At 41.6% G+C, this 19,513-nt stretch overlaps 1 protein-coding gene across 4 annotated transcripts in view; it reads left to right on the top strand.

Moving 5' to 3' along the window:
• LOC311526019 (ligand of Numb protein X 2-like) overlaps nt 1-18,148 on the top strand; it is a 46,888-nt gene extending 28,740 nt beyond the window's left edge. For all 4 annotated transcript variants that reach the window (XM_084638637.1, XM_084638638.1, XM_084638640.1 and 1 more), the window contains 8 exons: nt 1,268-1,497; nt 3,335-3,531; nt 5,660-6,028; nt 8,095-8,271; nt 10,456-10,630; nt 10,849-11,071; nt 14,909-15,067; nt 16,405-18,148. In XM_084638637.1, coding sequence (XP_084494763.1) covers nt 1,268-1,497; nt 3,335-3,531; nt 5,660-6,028; nt 8,095-8,271; nt 10,456-10,630; nt 10,849-11,071; nt 14,909-15,067; nt 16,405-16,540 — 1,666 coding nt within the window. In that variant the 3' untranslated portion in view covers nt 16,541-18,148. The remainder of the gene's footprint in view (nt 1-1,267; nt 1,498-3,334; nt 3,532-5,659; nt 6,029-8,094; nt 8,272-10,455; nt 10,631-10,848; nt 11,072-14,908; nt 15,068-16,404) is intronic.
• Nucleotides 18,149-19,513: the final 1,365 nt, after the last annotated feature.

Below are 19,513 nucleotides of genomic sequence, written 5' to 3'. Positions count from 1 at the left end.
CAAGCTAAATTCCAACTGTCATAAAACCACCACCTGGAAAGTATTTTGCATCAGGGTTTGTGATGATTTTTAGTGAGACTTAAGCCACATCTGTGCATTTAAAAAAGAATGAGCAGCAAATTTTAGAGACTAGTTTGTGGCATTTTCCCCTCCACTTTGTAAAATTAACACCTCTGAAGCCAGACTGTAGAGATCTCAATAGTGTAGTAGGAGGATGCCAATATTAATAATTGAAATGGCTCTGAGGGCCATTCCTGGGCCTCCGGTTTGTCAACAAGCAGATGTATTTTGGACACTAGGTTTGATTGCCCTGTGCCTTTGAGAGGTATCTTTGGCTACCTTACAATTGGGAGCAGAGTGACCAGGAAGAAATAAAAGAGTAGGTGAAATTGCAGAGGGACCGCAGTAGCCAGAATGTAAATACTCCAAATGGAATTTGATTTGGACACAGTGGTAACCACCATAACCTAGTATCCTGTATCATTGTTCTGGAGCACTGGTTCAGTACTGACTCAGGGAATAGTATCTGCCGCTGAGCCTCCAACAGCACTTCTGCATCACCAACCTAACTTGCCATTGATCCTCTTACCAAGGGTGGTAATAGCCTGAGTTTGGTTTCCTTCCCCTGCTTCTTCTGTAACATTGATTTTTATGTTGCTGCATACGGGGTATCGGGGTTCTTTTTAAAATGCTGTGTGTGGTGCTTATGAGAGGAACTGGATGGATGGTGAGAGACTTCTATTTAGTATAACATGGGTACAGCAACTGCCCCACTCAGTCTTGTATGTTGCTGGTTTGGTAGAAACCATGGCATATTCAAGACTATAAAGCTTCTGAGATTCAAATATGTGGTTCACACTCTTACCTTGGCTCTGAAAGAGCCAAGGTAATAAGTATTTGCTTATGCCTCACAAAATATATTCTCACATTCATTGGGAGCAGCAGGGCTTGAATGCTAAATATTTTAACAGGGAGAACTCCTTCCTACTGTCCCTTTCTCAGATAATTAAACTAATCGGTCTCTTAAATAAAAATAAAAAAGTTGACAAAGGAGTTTCTCTCCGCCTTCTTCCAGCCTCAGTTTGAGGCTGAGATGTGAATGAATCCCTGCTAGCACCAGCTGCTGGAAAGAAAACGTGTGACTGACCAGACTTAATCATGCTTTCTGAAGCACCGTGGTTACCCAGCACGTGTATGTGCTGAGTTTACTATGTAAGATGAGATTGTTGCTGCTTGTGTGGATGACTGACTTTCAAACCCTTGCTAGGTGTCCTGGCTTCAAGAAATACAAGTCTGACATAGAAAGGAGAAAAAATCCACATTCCAAGGGCAAGGAAGATCCCATAACCAGGGAGGAAACTAATGCTGCCAGAGAGGCGGAGCTAACAGATGGAGCATCCTCGCTGGTGGCAGAAAGCTCTATAGCGGCTGTGGTATCTCTGGGGACTGTGGAGCCTGGACTCGTTAATCCAGCATTTGAGGAGGGTGAAGAAGGAGGTGATGTGTCTCTCTGCAGTTCCCAACAGTATCTCACGGACACCACTTTGAATAGCACAAAATGCAATTAAGTTTCAAATCTCCTTTAAAAAATAAAAATAAAAAATTAAGGATACTCTTTAAAAGAGCTTGTCACAGATTCTGCCCATATCTGTATGAACAAGTACTTGGAGACCTTCAATAGTTTCAAGCTTCTCCTTTTGCTTTTTACTCTTGGCCTTTCAGTTCCAAAAACAAAAAACCTCTGCCACTGACACTAAAAAAGTTCTTTAAGAGCTAAGCCTCCAGGATTTCCCTGGAGTCTCCAGAATTATGTCATGTGATGAAACCTCCAGGAATACATCCAAACAAAATTGGCAATCCTACTAAGAGTAGCAGCTCCCTTATCCCATCTCAGGATGGCTACATGCAGAGTACAGCAAGATTATTTCACAAACCCTAGGTTAACGAGCAATACATAAAGCACCAATTTAAAAAAAATATATCAGAAGCTTTTCAGTAACAATGTTCTTTTGCAGCTGTGTGGAAACAAAGTATATGCACCACCCCTTTGAGAACAGGGCACCAAACATATCATGAAGATGCCAAACAATCAGTACCAGGAATTTGTGCTAATCTCTCTTTTTATTTTGTATTTACTCTTTTGAGGCAACTATTTGTTCAGGTTTTTTATTTTAGTTCCTCCATACTGATACTAAACAGAAGCATTTTTGGGGCCTGTGCCAGTGCTTGGATTTGAAATTGATCTTCAGTAAGAAAACACATCCCATCACACTACAAATGAAAATAGCTATAGCTCCACTCAAAGATACCACTTGATTAAATCTTTAGAATGTCAATCAGTAGCCTGAAACTCTTGATAGCATGTTTCAAAATGATTTTCTTAATTCCTGGGCTTGCTTAGATGGGCTGGGTGATCGGTAGGAAAGTCTATCTCCTAATGAACCTGTCTAATAGTTACCATGTAGATTACCTTGGTTCTGTGTTGGAGTTTCCCCAAGTACATGTCAGTCTCTCTGTTAAAGCCACTGTGTGATAGAGAACTACAGCTGTACTTGGCTGGCATTGTGATTGCCTTCATTACAACACCTAATGTGCTTGGCTTGCACAAATGCTGCAGTGATGATAGAGTTAACATACTTTGCCAAAAGCGCAGGGAGAGCTAACAATTTTCATCTTTGGAATGGTTTGGAAGTATTTATTAATTCTCCTCATCCCTCTGAAGTAGGTGAATGTTACTGTCATTTTACAAAGGGGGAAGGGAAATTGAAACAGAGCGGTTAAATGACTTGCCCAAGGTCATACATCAAAGCAATGTCAGACCTCTGATTAGAACACAAGAGTTCTAGGCTTTCAGCTCTTTGATCAGAGCACTAAACTAAGTCCTTTTCTGTAATGGCCTGAGCATCAGACTGGCAACCAAAAAGTCCCAAGTTGCAAGTAGTTTGACTTTAAATAACCTGGCAGTGGATATAGAAGAAGAAAAATCTCGAAATGGCAAATTAAGCATCTATTTATAAAAGGCCTCAAAAATGCTTTGTTTGCATTCTTGCTACACCATCTGACAATCAGCTTTGCACTGAGTGAGCCCGAGTTGGGAACATATGGGGAAAAAGTCTAGGAAATTTAACTTTTCTGCTTTTAGTTTGTGATCTTTTCTCTCCCCCCCCCATACCCTCCCCCACCCCACAAAATACTGTCTTTGAGCACATAAATGCCCAACAATACAAGCCCTACCAGTAATATATACCTCATCTGTGTGTGAAACTAGAATAGAGAAAGGACTAGGGGATATTTTCTGTATTCATGTGTTGTTTTCTCTGATTCTCACAATCAGACCTGCCTCAGAAAGCTAGTCTTGTGGCTGAAACAAGTACAATTGAAATTCACCGAGATGATCCAGAAGAAGAGCTAGGAATGCGGATAGTTGGGGGCAAAGACACCCCTTTAGGGAACATTGTTGTTCAGGAAGTCCTTCGGGATTCTGTTGTTGCTTCAGATGGAAAAATAGCACCTGGAGACCATATCCTTGAGGTACGTTTGTTTCGTTAGTAGTAAAGTTAAGTTACCACCCTCCTTTGTCTAAGAGAAGGCTTTTTATGATAGTGGATAGCAAAAACTGTAAGTCATTCTGGGCAAACCTCAGGAGATTTGGATAGGCATCCCAAAGTTTGGACACTTGTCCAAATATCTTGGTTCTATGAAACTGGGCTGAGAGTCTTAAAAGAACAGGCTGTCTCATGTAATTTCTGACCCTTCCTGCTTTATCAGGCCAGAAATGCCTTGACAACAGCCTCTTTTATAGTGTTTGGTTAGTTCTGAGCCCAGCTGGAGAGAGGTAACAGAGCCACATGGAAATAAGAAGTAAAATTTTAAAAAGGTATCAGAACACTTTTAAACCAAGGAAGGTTGGGATTGGTTCTTATTTTTAACTGATCCAGAACTTGAAGGATACAAGTGCAGGAGAGGAAGTAGAATTGTTTAGAGTGGTGGAATCCGGTGTAACTAAGAGGATTTTTTTTTTTTTAATTTCATCTCAATTTGTCAAACACCTCTTCTGTAACAATAGGAGGTAAAACATTTTCAGACAGATCTCCTTAGATTAATTTTTTCTTGAACTTTTCAGCTTTTAGTAGTCTATTTTATTTATGAATCTGACCGCTTTTTATTAGATTTGTATGGAGTATAGTTGTAGCCATGGTCCAATAAAAGATATTACCTCACCCTCACCTCATCTCTCTAATAGCACTATTGCACAGGGAGAGGCTCTTTTTCAAACCGGCAGGTCCTAAATCATTTAAAGCCTTCCATGTCAAAACTAGCATTTTAAATTCACCCTGAAATCCAACTGGCAGCTAGTGCAGAGCAGAGAACACTAGTGCCATATGCTCATAGCAATATACCCCGCCAAGCAACTGAGCTGCCACATTCTGTACAGCTAGCTTTGTTTTCCAAATTGAATTAATGCTTCATGGAAAGTGCATTGTTGGTAGTCTAATCTCGAGGTGACAAAGGCACATACTTTCTTTAAGATCTGGACCTCACTACCATTGTATTACATCCTCCTGGCCAGACAGAAATCCAAAAACTGGAAATCCAACCAGTTCCTTCGATTACACACTCTAATAAGAATTGGCAGACCCATGCATCAGAGTGGCAGATACAGTCTTGGTCATATCTTCAGGTTGCTTCTCCAAGCCAGTCAGTATCACATCCACGGTATCTGATTGAGCCTCATTCACCTCCCAGTCTCAGCCAGGGAGTAAGATATTCAGCAACACTGGCTGGGTGTCATTAGAATACTGAAGATGCTGTCGCCCCTGTCTCCTTGCTAACCTTCCCAATAGCCCTATACGCACACTAAAATGAGACAGGATAGAACCCTACATGACTGCTTCCGGGAGAAGGAAGAACCGTTACCAACATTACCTTGAAAAAAGAAAGATTTAGACTGAAGATCCTAGGTCTTGTCTACACTTACCAGGGGATCAACGCGTGGCAATCGATCCACCAGGGGTCAACAGTGGCGTATTAACGCCTAGACCAACAAAATTGCAGGGGCAGCAAATTTATAATAGCAGCCAGAGGCTGTTTCCCCTGGTGCCAGTTCACGGCCCCCGGCCCTGCCCCAACTCCACCCCTTCCCCGCCCCCTTTTCCCACCCCCTCCCTGCCACTATTGGTCCCCTTCCCCAAATCCCCACTCCGGCCCTGCCTCCTCTCCTGAGCGCGCCGCATTCCCCCCTCTTCCCACCTCCTTCGCGAACCTGTTTCGCACACAACCCAGCAACGCGCTCAGGGGAGGAGGCGGAGTGGAGGTGAGCGGGGGCGGGGAGCTGCTGGGAGGGGGTGGTGGCAATTATTTCAGGGCCTAGGGGCGGCAAAATCATTAATCCGCCACTGGGGGTCGATTTAGTGGGTCTAGTGAAGACCCGCTAAATTGACCGCTGATCACTCTCCTATCGACTCCATTACTCCACCAGAATGAGAAGCATAAGGTAAGTCGATGGGAGAGTTTCAAGGCTGTGGAATGGTCTCAGGGATGGCTCCTCGTGCATGGCAGATCCAAGTGTGCTTTTTGCTACCTTTGTGATGTTAGGTACAGTGGAAGACCCATAGGCTCTTCAGGATCTGAATGGTGCATTTTTCCCTCCTCTTTCTAGGTGAATGGTGTCAACATCAGCAGCATGACTCATTGCCAAGCTATCTCCTTGCTGCGCCACCCAAGTCCTGTTCTTCACCTTATGGTCCTGCAGGAAAAGGGATTTTCCAACAGGACTCTCAAACAGGATTCTAGCCCTGCTGTTAACCGGGAAGTGATTCATGTTACGCTGATGAAGAGAGACCCATCTGAACCGCTGGGAATCAAACTGATTAGGAAGACCGACGAGGCAGGGATTTTTATTCTGGACCTGCTTGACGGAGGCTTGGCAGCCAAAAATGGAAAGCTGAGTCAGAATGACAAAGTCCTCTCTATAAATGGCCAGGACCTGAGGCAGGGAACACCTGAGGCTGCTGCACAGATAATACAGGTAATTTATTGAATGGATCAGCTGTCTGTCTGTCTGATAACTTGGTGACTGTCTGCACCACTCACACTGCTCCGTTTCTGACCCAAGGGCTAACAAAACATGCCTGAGCAATTAGGATACCCTTAAGTAACCATTTTTGGGAGAGTGACTTCCCTACAGAAGTGAGGATTACTGTTTCCTAGCGATCATGAATACACAGGTGGGAATCTGCCATGAATCATCTGACAATACCACAGCGAGTCAGATGTCTATGGTGGTTTAGTGATCTTCTTTAGGTGTAGCCTTTTTACAAGAGAAATCTCCTCACAGAAGGCATACATCTTGACAGAGACCAGGACAGAGTATGTGAAACAAAGCATGTGGGGTGTCTCTAGAGCTAAACTAGGGGGGTCTGAATAGAGAGCGCATGGCCTGGTGGTACAGAACAAAAGCATTTTTAATTTAGGTCAGGATGCTGGTGGTAAAATTCCAAGTTAAACTGCATTTGGAAGAGGGTCCATGAGTCAATTTGAGGCCCCTTGCTGGGAGATGGTCATTCTCATCATGTTAGAAATCTGTCCCATTTTAATGGGCTGAATGTTTGGTGTAAAGTATTTGTGTAAGGATTACTCCAAATGCAGTGGCCTTTGTTTAGATCAGTTTCAAATGCTCTCTCTCATGGGGCGGTGCCCTTAAGCTTCTAAGAGCTGGGTTTCTTTTTTTGCCTGAAGATCGTGACAAACACAAGGGCGTTTCAACAGAATTTACAGTTTAAACCTTGGAAAGGATCCAAAGATAAGGGAGAGTTTGTTCTCTTCCTGACAGTTTGAAGAGTCAGTGGTGGGAGAAAAAGGGAAGAGTTTTGATACTTGTGGAGAGCCTGTGTTCTTACATAGAAATATTTGCACCTATGCAGTGATGTTTATTATTAAAAGTAAGTCAACAAATGTTCCTGATAAACAAACTTTCTAGAACTGAGGACTGATTGCAAAGCCCAAAAACATGCTGTTCAAGTTAGTAAATGTCAAAGCACTGGGCCACGAGGCTGGTATGTATAGAATAGAATCTAATATGTTGGCACTCCACCTCCCTAGGTGACCTGTTCCAGAGCTTAACTATCGTTAGGAATATATTTCTAACCATAATATCTAACCTAAACCTTCCTTTCTGCAAACTAAGATGATTAATTCGTGTCCTACTCTTGGTAGACATGGAGAACAATTGATCACTGTCCTCTTTATAACAACCTTTTACATATTTGGAGATATATATTCTCCCCCCACCCCAGTCTTCTCTTCTCTTTAGACCAGTGACTCTCAACCTTTCCAGACTACTGTACCCCTTTCAAGAGTCTGATTTGTCTTGTGTACCCCCAAGTTTCACCTCACTTAAAAACTTACAAAATCGGACATAAATGTCACAGCACACAACTGAAAAATTGCTTACTTCCTCATTTTTACTATATAATATAAAACAAATCAATAGGAATATAAATATTGTACTTACATTACAGTGTATAGTATACAGAGCAGTATAAACAAATCATTGGTTATGTAATTTTAGTTGGTACTGACTTCGCTAGTGTTTTTTATGTAGCCTGTTGTAAAACAAGGCAAATATCTAGATGAGTTGATCTACCCCCTGGAAGACCTCTGAGTATTCCTGGGTTACACATACCCCTGGTTGAGAACCACTGCTTTAGACCAAGTTTTGTAAACCTCTTATCACTTTGTTGCTCTCCTCTGGACTCTCTCTCTCCAATTTCTTCACCTCTTCGAGTGTGGTGTCCAAAATGGGACATAGCACTGGTGTGGTCTCAGCTGAAGTGCTGAGTAGAATAGAAGAATTACCTCCTGTATCTTACATGTGACACTCCTTATCAGCTCCTTTCGTACATTTGTTTGGTCTCTAGAGGTATGTGTGCATGCCTATTACATTTTCCAGAATGTTACACAGTCTGAGACATGCAACTTTCAGAGAGATCATCAGAAGTCACAAGGTTAAGTCTCCACATGAGCCATGGTGAAACTTTACCCTTTAATAATAATCCAGTAGTCTCAAGCTTCTCTTTTTGCTTTTCCTGGCAGACCAGTGAGGCAAGAGTGAACTTTGTGGTCCTAAGGCAGTCTGGTGTACAGCTGCCAGATGCTGTTGAGGATGGTGGCACACCAAACAGTAGCAGCAGCAGCAACGGAGGGAGTCCAGTGCACCATCGGAGGAGACCTGACCAGAATCATTACAGACGAAAATCAAACTACCAAAAGGCAAGTCTTGTTGTAATAGCAGTGCTATTTTCTGCTGGGCCAGTGGTTCTTTGTTTCTCAAATCTATTACTTTACCACTGAGTGCTATGAAAATATAAACCAAGAATACTGCAGGGTTATAAAGAGTAGGGTTTGGTCCCAGATAGCACCTTTTCTTTACCAGATTTTGCAAAGCAATAGGAGTTGAGAGCTGGCAGAACAGTGAACTGTACAGTCAGACCAAGCATCTGTTATCTACAGAGCAGTGCAGCATCATTTGTGCAGCCTTTGAGGTCAAAGCCTGTCTTAAGGGAAGAAGGAATGCTGGCCAAAACAGCAGAGTTAATCTCTGCTCCTTTAGAAAGGGCCACTGGGTATTTGACAGCTGCCAGTAAAACAACCATTGGGTTTAATTCCCTATCTGTAGGACAGCACCCATCAAGCATAGCTTTCCCTTAGTATTAAATTGCAATGTTAACACTGCATGTGACTCCATGTCACAGTATGGGACTAAATGGTGTTGTGGCCTAGAGGTGAGAGCTGTACTAGTGAACCTAAAGAGATACTTTTGCAACTTCTCCAACTTAACTAGTTACTTTTACTCTCAGATTCCCTCCTCGAGAAAACTGTGAACTTGAACAGATTTGCTTTTATGTTGCTGCCTCTGGCAGGTTGTTCCATATTTAAATTAAAATTTGTGTGAAGAAATTCTGCCTGAAATTCTGCCTAGACTTGTGTTTAGTTTCCCAGGTTACTGCATCTGAGTTGGTGGCTATCGCATGCAGTTTCAGCCCAGTTATTTCCTTTATAAACTGCAATCCACTGTCTCCTTCTGTTTCCACAACACGTGTGTGCGTGCACACTCTCTCACACACACACACACAGACTCTCTCTCTCTCTCTAACTCTTTCTTCCTCCTAAGATCTATAGGACAAGATGTGCTAATATTTCACTAAGCTTAGGGGTGGGATTTTCAAAAGCACTCAACGTTGGCCTAATTCTGCTCCCATCAAAGTCAGTAAGAGTTTTGCAGCTGACTTCAAGGAGAGCAGAGCTAGGATAATGCTGAGCTGTTTTGAGAAATTGCACCCTTAGCTTCTCATTTAAAGTAGATGAGCTATTTGAGTCACTATAAACTGTCCTTTCATCCCATGCCATGATGCTGGACATCTTCAGAAATAAGTTTCCCCTCCTCTTCATACTCTTTATCTTGTGTTTGGAAAAAGATCTGCTGGTTGCCTTCTTACTTTCTTGGCCTTATGGCACAGTAGAACCTCGGGAATGGAGCACCTTGGGAATGGAGATTGTAACTCTGAACAAAACATTATGGTGGTTGTTTCAAAAGTTTACAACTGAACATTGACTTAATACAGCTTTTGAAACTTTACAATGCAGAAGAAAAATGCTGCTTTTAACCATCTTAATTTAAATGAAACAAGCACAGAAACAGTTTCCTGACCTTGTCAAATCTTTTTTTGTACTTTATTTTTTTTAGTAGTTTACACTTAACACAGTACTCTACTATATTTGCTTTTTTTGTGTCTCTCTGCTGCTGCCTGATTTGTGTACTCTGGTTCCAAATGAGGTGTGTGATTGACTGGCCAGTTCGTAACTCTGGTGTTCTGCTGTATACTGGGCTTGTTGAAACAGAAATGGGGATTGTGATCTTTCCAATGGAAACGGAGATATTTTAGTAACAAGCTCTGTTCTAAAAAATGCATGAGATTGGATAGCTCAGCCTTTGTAGATGGACTTGGAAACGCCTCTTTACTCTGTCACTGGTTCAAATCCATCCCAATTTAAACAAAAGTTCAAAAGATAAAAAGTTGGTAGCACCTGATATGTTTGATGACCTATCTAAAGTGAACTGGTAGTTTCTTTCCACTTCCTGGTGGGGAAACTCTTGTCACAAAGAGCCTCTGTGAAGACAAAGGATCGAATGGACATGTAGATAGGCCGATACCCTCACATTCCTAGCAGCAACCCCTGTGAGTCAGGGTTGAATCACCTTGGGAGTGCAGTGTGCTATAGCTTCTGCTGACTTTTCTATTTGTGTCTAAACAAACAACTTCACTCTCCAGAGCTGTTAATGTGGCATCTTTCACCAGCCTGAATTGATAGTTCTCTGCCTCCTACCCTAGTTATGGACCTTTCTAAACTCTGCTGCATTGATTAACTCATATAATCATTGCCATCTCTTCGTAGGATCTACCTCAAGGATACCTCAGCCAGGAAAAGACAGTTGCAATAAAAAAGGAGCCAAAGGAATCTTTGGGAATCACCATTGGAGGTGGAAGGGACCATAAAAACAAACTTCCTATTTATGTAACTAGCGTGCAACCCATTGGATGCCTCTTCAGGGACGGCAGGATCAAGAGAGGTAAGGAGACTTTCTAGATCCTGAGTTTCCCTTTTTATAATTTCAGTAATTAACTCTGTGAATGGGTTTTAGTGCTTTTATAAGTGAAAGCTGGTATTTAACACCAGTGAAGTTTGAAACACGAAGTCCTGGATGATGCCCTGAGGCAGAGGTTGTCTATATTGCAAAAGGTCAGTAAGTCTATGCGGCCATGATCATCCTACTTATTTAATCCACAGGAGATGTGCTTTTGAATATAAATGGCATCGATTTGACTCATCTAAACTACTATGAAGCTGTCTCAGCACTGAAATCCAATGCAGCTTCCCACACGGTAGTGCTGAAAGCCCTGGAAATTCTTGTACCAGAGAGGGTGCCAGAACCCACAGACCCATCCTCTGATATCAGGGAACACGGATTCAGTTGGTCACCCCTTTGGATCACATGGCTTGGATTACCTACGTAAGTTTATTTGGTCAATTCTTTCTCTCCTCAGTATTAACCACTGAGTCAGGTATTCTACCTCATCTGGCATTTAAGCAAAGTGAATCACTGGCTGACTCTGTACCAAGTCAAACTTGGTGACAAGCCCTTTTAACAAAGGCAAGAGACCATCAGTTGTCAGTGTGTTCTCAGTAAAACAAATAAATTAAGAAACTCCCACTGCTTTTCAGTATTTCTGAGCCCCTACTCTTTGCAATATGGTCGGTCCCTAGTATCTGACAGAGTTCGCTGAACACTTTCTCAAACTGAATAGGTCACAGAAATTGAGAACAAAAGCAAGAGTGTATGTTTGGGGGTGGGGGTGAGGGAGAGGGAGAGGGTGTTCAGTTACACAGCCTGTGTTTGAATTATGACACATGCACTGCAAACAATTCTCGGTAAAATGTGGTGAACCCAAGCCACTTTGGCTATTCTACTTAACAGAAGTCAATGATCAGGCACTGCTACTGCCTTTTAGCAGCTAGTCTTACGGTTTTGTTTTGAGGCAAGCAGTCTTTTTTTAACGTCATCTCAGCTGTGTAATTTTTAATCCTAGGAAAGTAATGCCAAATTCTGAATTTCCTTGCTAAAATGCATTAGAATGTAGCTTACCATGTTGCTGGTGCCAAAGGTAGTGGGAATTCTGCTGCTGTGTTCCATGTGGCCGAGCATTTTAAGGTTTGAACTTTTCAGCTACTAATTTCTGGAGAGATGCAGCAGGTTTTTCTCTTTACTGGTCTCTGCTAAAGGTCAATTTGGAGTGAGCTCAACCCAGAGAGGAGGTGCAGGTTATGGCAGAGTTAAAGTTTGAGTGGCTGGACAGGGAGCTTACATCTCTTCTAAGGGTTCTGATTTTATTTACAGGTTTATTTTCTGGTGCAACCAAAGGAATGCAAAGCCTGTGGCTACCTTCCCTTCATGCAATTTATCAGTTTGTAAACTCCCAGAACAAAACAGAGAGGGCAGATCTTATTCCTCCAGAGCATTCTGTCTGGGCTTCTTGTCAATAGAGTCTTGGCTGTTTTTTCTTGAAAGGAACCCAGCTTTTTTTTTTTTTTTTACAGTTCTGAGACTAACTAGTCTCAGCTGCACCTGATTAACTCATGTTCATGTAGGAAGCTGGGATTTAACCCCCAAATCTCTATACCATTATCTAGTGCAATGGGGTTTCCTCATAGGGGTCACTATTGGGCCAGGTGTATTGGGAGTGCAGGGCAACAGCTCTTTTTACATCTCATCACATGTGCCGGGGAAGGTGAAGAGTGTTCTATCAAAAGACTTCCTAGCTCCAGAGACTCTAATGCTTTCCAAAATTCCATTTCCATTAGGTTAGCCTCTTAATGCTCCAGTTGTCTGCTTTTGTTTTAAGTATAGGCGTTGGAGCTAGCTTCCACCAAGTACCTTGCCTCAAATATATTATGTTTGGTTTCACCTACCCTAACTCACTGTAACTGGCTGAGGACCTGAGCTGCGTTCATAATTAAATTAGCCAACTTTAAGATCATAAAAATGTGCTCTCGTTTTAAAAAGTAGCATTGGCTGTATGCCTCCCCCACGGGACCCTATGCAGCAATTTTCAGTTTTTCCCACTGGGGTGGACAGCCATGATGCCAGAAGCACCCTCAGAGCACTGAAGCAGTGGCTGGAGAGTTATCTCCTTCTATTGCTCTGACCTGGATTCTGGCATCTCCAGACTTTAGAATATTAGCGCTACAGGCTGCTGACACGCTTTCCTGTGGGCAGGTTTTAGGATATGATCTGAGAGGCACACAGCAGAACTATTTCATTTTGTGGTCTGCCAATGTTTACATCGTTTGTTCCAAACAATATAAATGATAATAATTCCTTCCTTGCAGTTCCTCACTAATTTCCCCAGTTGCCCAAAGTGGTGGCCAATAATGACTAGTTGGCTGTGTGTGCTATAATTTCACTAAACCACTGAGGAAAAACAAACCTCTCGCAGATTAGGGCTGAACTCATTGCCCTCGTCAGCTAAACGTAGGTGTTCAGACTTTTTGGCATGCTGACTTTTATGCATGGCACAGTTGGGGGGGCGGGGGGGTGTTTTTAACCTCTGCTGAGAAATTTTTGAGCTACCACTGAGTATAGCTCTCTCAAAACATTCCCTGAGAGCTGTGTTTTGAAATCCAGTGTGAAAATCTGAAGTTTACTGCTAGCACATAGTCAGTCTTTTTTCAGGTAAATGCTTAATTCAGAAGATAGCTCCTGTGGTGCGTGTTCTCTTGCATTCTGTTTTGTTGAGGAAAGCCACATGTTGGTTGTTAGCCTGAGATAGCAGTTTGGTGCTGGAAGAGCAGTCTGAAGAGGTTATGTTTGAAGCCTTCCTGGTATATTCAATCCTTTTCAACACCTCTGTCCACAATGCTTAAAAGTTCTACTCTTTATTGTTACACTTGCACTTGCAGCTTTGTGTCAAACATAGTTTATCAGCCTGGCTCGTTTAGTGGTATGCTGCCTTCGTGTTTACATGCTGTCCTGACATTGCTGCACTGCATTGCCAGAAGGGCAGCCTTTCTGATGAGGGCTCCGTCCGTCTCTGATGAGCTGCCTGGCTGGAAGTTAGAGTAGGAAAAAACCCAGGTGTCCTGGCCAGTCTTCTCCTCACAATAATAACAGATTTTTTTCTGCTGTTCAAAGCTGTGTATGAGCTATTAAAAACACAGGAATTACCATACATGACCAGATGGATGGCCATCTGGTCTGTCGCCTAGCATGTTTAGGTCTGACAGTAGCAAGTACCAGATGCTGCAGATGGGGATGTAAGACACCTTCATAGTACCATTGGGCTGGTTTTACCCTACCAGGCAGTTAGTGGATGGCTATGTTCTGAAGCAGGTGGCTTGATATCCCATGTTCATTGTTTTCCTCTCTAACATAACTGTGGGTAATTTTTATTGTCCATATAAAAGTCTAATCCTTCATTCTTTGCCTCAGTTAACTTCTGGTAGTGAGTGCCACAGTTAATTACGTGCATTCTGATTATTGCTGAGTGCCAATTTATGGCTGCTCTGTTTGCTCACACAGCACTGGTGCACTCGAGCCACTCCTTCTGGATATCTAGGATAGGTCACTGGGCTCTCCCTTTCTGTTGAGCAGTGAATTCCAGGAGCAAATGCTGTTAGTGTTTGTGTCATCTTTTGAAGAAGTCTGGTGAGCAGGCTTGGCCTTTTGATATGATAATATATCAGACATTTTAGAAATTGAGAAGCAGGTATACCTCAAAAGGTTTGGATTATGTTCTTTATGAACAATCTCTCATAGGACTGTAATATCTTATATTGTGCAGTCCTTCTTATGATAAATCCTGCATGAAAAACCCTTCAGAAACCAACCTTGACTGATTTGATTGTTTGAATCATTTAGTAGAAGAAAGGTTGCCTTACCTAACAACATAATGTTTGCTTTCCTTCTGTGATATCTGGCTGATAACTGCAGCCACTGTACCAAGTCCCCACAGTACATGTAAAACCAGAAAATTGACTCCAGGTTAATTATAAGGGCTGCAGCAGCACTGCTTTCAATTACTTATTTTTTTTTTTAAATGATGCTGTAAGATAACTCATTAACATAAACGACCCGTCTTCCCTACCAGGCTTCCTACTCTCATCACAATACTTGTGGTGGGCTAAGGCTTTGTCCCCCAATGGATGCAGGTAGTCTAGCAAGGGTTATTGCAGGTATCCGTGGGCTCCTACATCACAAAGAAAAATGAAGATTTTTAGTCAAGCAATTCTAGCTGGAAAATAGGTGCTTAAGTTGTGTGCGCCTTTTCTGTGACTGTGTCTGTCTTTCCAGCTATCTTCACTTCTGTCAAGATATTGTCCTTCGTAAAAGTAACTCAGAAAGCTGGGGATTCAGCATTGTTGGAGGCTTTGAAGAAGGCAAAGGAAACCAGCCATTTTTCATTAAAACCATAGTGCCTGCAACACCTGCCTTCTGTGACAGAAGACTAAAGTACGTATGGTGGTCCTTCCATTATTTGTATCCATTCCAGAAGTACTGAGCTTAGATGACCTGTATAATTTTATTGAGCTATTGTGCTTTAACTATGAGCCTGACTGAAACTGAGTGATTTATCCAAGTTCCTTTTCATCCCAGCTCTAAGCAATAACCACACAACCAGCTGCCTTTATTTCTACAATTATGATGGAAGAGTCATACAATCATTTGTAAGCCTGAGTGATTTAACCCTTTTTTCCCTATCCCTATGAAGGGTGTAATTATCAAGTGGGAGAGGGATCAGTTAGGATACTACAATAAGTAATTTTATCCACTTAATCCTAGTTATAGCATAATCAAGGGGATATTTAAAATGAGTATCAGGAGAAACTTCCTGACAGTGAGACTTATTCAGTTGTGAATAATCTCTCAAGGGGCGTGGTGGAAGCCCTGTTGCTTGGGATACTTAAAACTAATCTGGTTGACACACTAGGAAATGCATTGGCTCAGAGAAATGCACTGGCTCTTTAACTTCTATGGTTGTCTTCCCCTGTGAAACTCCCTTTTCAGTGTCTTCCCCTCCAGCTAGGAACATGTACAGCTGGCTCCTTCCAGAGCAGATGTCAGTGTTGCCCTTTCAGCCCATCTGCCAGGGATACTGTCAGAGCAGAGATCTGGCACTGTTCCCAAGGGGATTGAGTTTCAGCGAATGGTGCAGGCATTAATCCAACTAAGGACTTTTCAATTATTTGGCAACTATGTTCTGATATCAAATTAGTCCAATCCTAGCATGTAAAGCGGGCTCACGAACTACCAGCATGACAGAGTATCCTCCATGAGGCCTGTGAGCACTTCCCCATAGCTATTACTAAATAAGCAGCTGCAGCAAGGACCTTTGGACACAGATTATATCATCCACATCCATCTGCTTTTTACAGTTTTTCTCTGGATTGTCTTTCTTTGTGCTGACTGGCTCTTTTCTTGAATTCCCAACCACCCTTTCCCTCAGTCATTTCATTTCAGCCTCTCTCATATGCCTCCTCTCCTCCGTTCACTTGTCCCCTCTGCCTTCCTATATCTCTGTATGGCTAATCCCCTCCCAACCTCTCCACCCCAACAATTAAAAAGAAAGCAAATAATGGCAGTAATGTGAGCTCTGCGGAACATCCCTTCCCCACACTCCCGCGTGATGTCGATTTGGATTGTAAACTCTTTGGCAAAGGATTGTCTCTTATTGGGTTTGTGTGATGCTTAGCCGAATGGGACCTTGATCAGTCAGGGTCCCTTGGTGTAATAGAGATAATGCAGGGTTTGAGTTTTGTCCTGACAGAAGTTTCCTCTTGCCTTACTAGGTGCGGAGATGAAATAGTGGCAGTAAATGGAGTATCTGCTGTTGGAATGAGCAACTCTGAGCTAATTCCCATGCTGAAAGAACAGAAGAACAAAGTCACTCTTACATTGGTGTCTTGGCCCGGAAGTCTTGTGTAAACATCAAAGCCAAATCTACGTTCACTTGATTTATGAGCCTCTTTGGGACCAGATGCTCATTAGCTTGATGGGATAGCCAAACATGTTGCGGGCCTATCAAGGAAACCCTGAACTCTTGGCATATGATGTATACTTTCCAGTAGGCTTTCATTTCCTATTTGAAGAAAACATTTCCAGAACTTGATGAAGGCAAATGTAGCTTGTTGATATATCTAAATTTTAGATCCAACATTGTAGCAGATTGGAGCGGCACTTTCTCTAGTTTCATCACTGAGTCTAATCAGTACAGGATTATTGTGGGGACAGTTACTTTTCCAGTGGTCCTATATGAATTGTGCATCTCTATTTTGAGCCAGTCTCCTTTTTTCCTTCAAATCCTATTTTAGCTGTGCCAAGCCAGTGATTATAACTCAGACCTACCTAATCTCCTAAAATAAGAGCAACGTTTCACAAACTGGTCAAGGGTCGCTGTTGGCTGGTGTACTTGGACATGTCATTTTGTATCTGTTTTTAAAAGCCGCTAATAAAACTCTAAGTATGTGGACCGATAAAATGGTTCATTACCAATGGTGTTTACATTTTTTGCCCATAGAAGTTTAGTATTTTTTCAACCCTTTTGTTGTCAGGTAGATTAAGAATCCTGTTCGTGCTAATGCATTGTGTTGGCTTGTGCAGAAATCCTTACTGCTGGTGCCAGTTCAGTAAATTGTTGGATTTCTAACCCTTCCTCAACTCTGCTCTCCTTGTCTTGTGATTTTACTAAAAACCATCTTTTTATCATTAGAAATGGGCCGTCTGAACATAACGGGCCCACTTATTCCCAAGAAAAGTCTGCCCCCAGGAAGTAAAGCTATTGCTTTTTATGTGTAGTTTCTTGATAGTCTGAAAGTGATGTTTTTTGCCTCTCCTATTCACCACTTTTCCCTCCCACCCAGCAGAGCTAATTGGGTAGAATGACATGACCAAATTATATACCACCACCTCCAGCCACACTTCAACGGCTGTATGTGAAATGAACTACCTCCAAAAGGACAGTATCCATTTTGCTTTGTGATCTTTGTGGAGTAGATTTAGGCTTGGCCTAATTTCATTAATTATTTTTTTATAATTTCAACAGATAAGATGTTTAAGCTTTTTAAAATCTTTCAGTTGCAGGACAGTAGGGGAAGGGCTTATAATTTAATGACAGTAGACAGATTTAAAAAGTTAAAGCTTTATAAACCATGTAAACACCAATTGTCAACAGCACATGTCAAAATATACAAAGAGAATATCCTTCTCAACCTTGCTGGGTTCCAGACCCCAGGCAACTCCTACACTGCTATTTTTAGCCTCCTGTGAGCCTAAGTCAGCTGCCCCAGGCTCTGCAACTCTCTGCCAAGATTTGTTTTTTTGTGTAGATGTACGCTAAAGTTCTCAAGTAGCATTTTTCTTACTTGGCTTATCTGTAAGTTACAATTATTGCTGGAAATATTGTCAGTTTGTGTGTGTGTCCGGTGAAAGTGTCGGATTCTTCCAAGCCTAACCCTTTTTGTAGAATTTTGAAGCCTGAGGTATATAGCTATTCAACATTGATAACTTGGGCTTTTTGGAAAATTCAGAATATAGGAGTTATTCCTCAAATATTTTCATTTATTATATATATTACATTTAATTCTAATCCCTAGTAGAAATGGTTTAGAGCTTTCACTGTTAAAACAGAAAACCCTTTTAAATATGCTCTCTACAGCTTTCATTCTGACCAACATGGACTGTAAGAAATGAGTTTCCTTTCATTTCTATTATATCTTTTCCTGTAAAAATACTAGCTAGAGTAATTTCTTTTAAAAAACATAATGGAGTAGGAGTTCCCACTTTTTAAGCAGAGCCTGGCAGGATAGAGCTGGCTACCTGTAAATTAGCCATTACAGCAGATCAGGGTTCTGTTCCTTGCTAGATTAATAGTTTACACACCAAGTGACTTAACTTGCTTTTAGCTATTAGCTAAAGGTTGTATGTAAGGACTCTTATCAGAAGTCATTAAGAGCAAATACTTCAGGATCTAATTCCCATGAAAGCTTCCATGGTGCATTGTGCAGCCCCTTTCTTCAGTTGATAAAACATTACTGTGGATTTAGACTGCAGTTTTTCTAGGCCAGCTGGACTTCTGGGCCTCTTACTCCTGACATGTTGAACAGCAGGAGTAAAAATTCAGTCAGCAAGGTGCCTGTGAAAAAACTAGTATGATTAACTCTGCCTCCATCTGAAATGAAGGAAATGCAGAACTTCAGGAGTGTTTAGATTTTGTTTTTTGGTCTTTTCCTTACAAAGATACACAAGCAGAGCCTTGGACAATACAAAGCTCTGATGTCTGGTTAGATCTGAGTGATTATTAGGCTTGTCAATTACCAAAAAAAAAGGAATTCTGCCAACTGTTTAAAATTTTTAATCAATTTTAAATTCAGTTGTGCAAGATTATGGGTTTAATTTTTTATTTATGGGAAATTATGAAGGGGTAAGAATTATTAAACAGTAGATACTGATTTAAAAAAGTTAGCTTTGTAACCATTACAACACGAACTTTCAATCAGGTGTCAAGATATACAAAGTAAATATCCTTAAATCAGATTTATCAAGCAGCATTTTTCTTCTTTTGCCTCTAAATTTATTACCAATGGAAATATTTTTTTCATCAGGTTGTGTGGGTATGGTGAAGTGGATGCATACCAATACTAACTGATCATCTAATCATTCAAAGCCTAGTTACTATTAACTTAGAGCAGTGTTCACTGCTGTTGTAACATTTGTCCCTTATTAACAGCTATGCTGTTGTGGTGGTGGGATAGGTTTTTAAATGAAGGGGATGCTGCAAAAGGCATTGTGATTTTACCATTATTTCATCTTATTTCAAGGTGCCTTCAGCATCACTAAGAAGTCTTAGTACATATTGTTTGCATTGCACACAAGAACTTGTAGAATTGTCTTAATAAATGT

The sequence above is a fragment of the Lepidochelys olivacea genome (assembly GCF_965140295.1).
Source record: "Lepidochelys olivacea isolate rLepOli2 genome assembly, chromosome: 9".
NCBI classification, from domain to species: Eukaryota; Metazoa; Chordata; order Testudines; family Cheloniidae; genus Lepidochelys; species Lepidochelys olivacea.
Note: the sequence above shows the minus strand (reverse complement) of the source record. Positions and strands in the feature narration are given on the sequence as shown.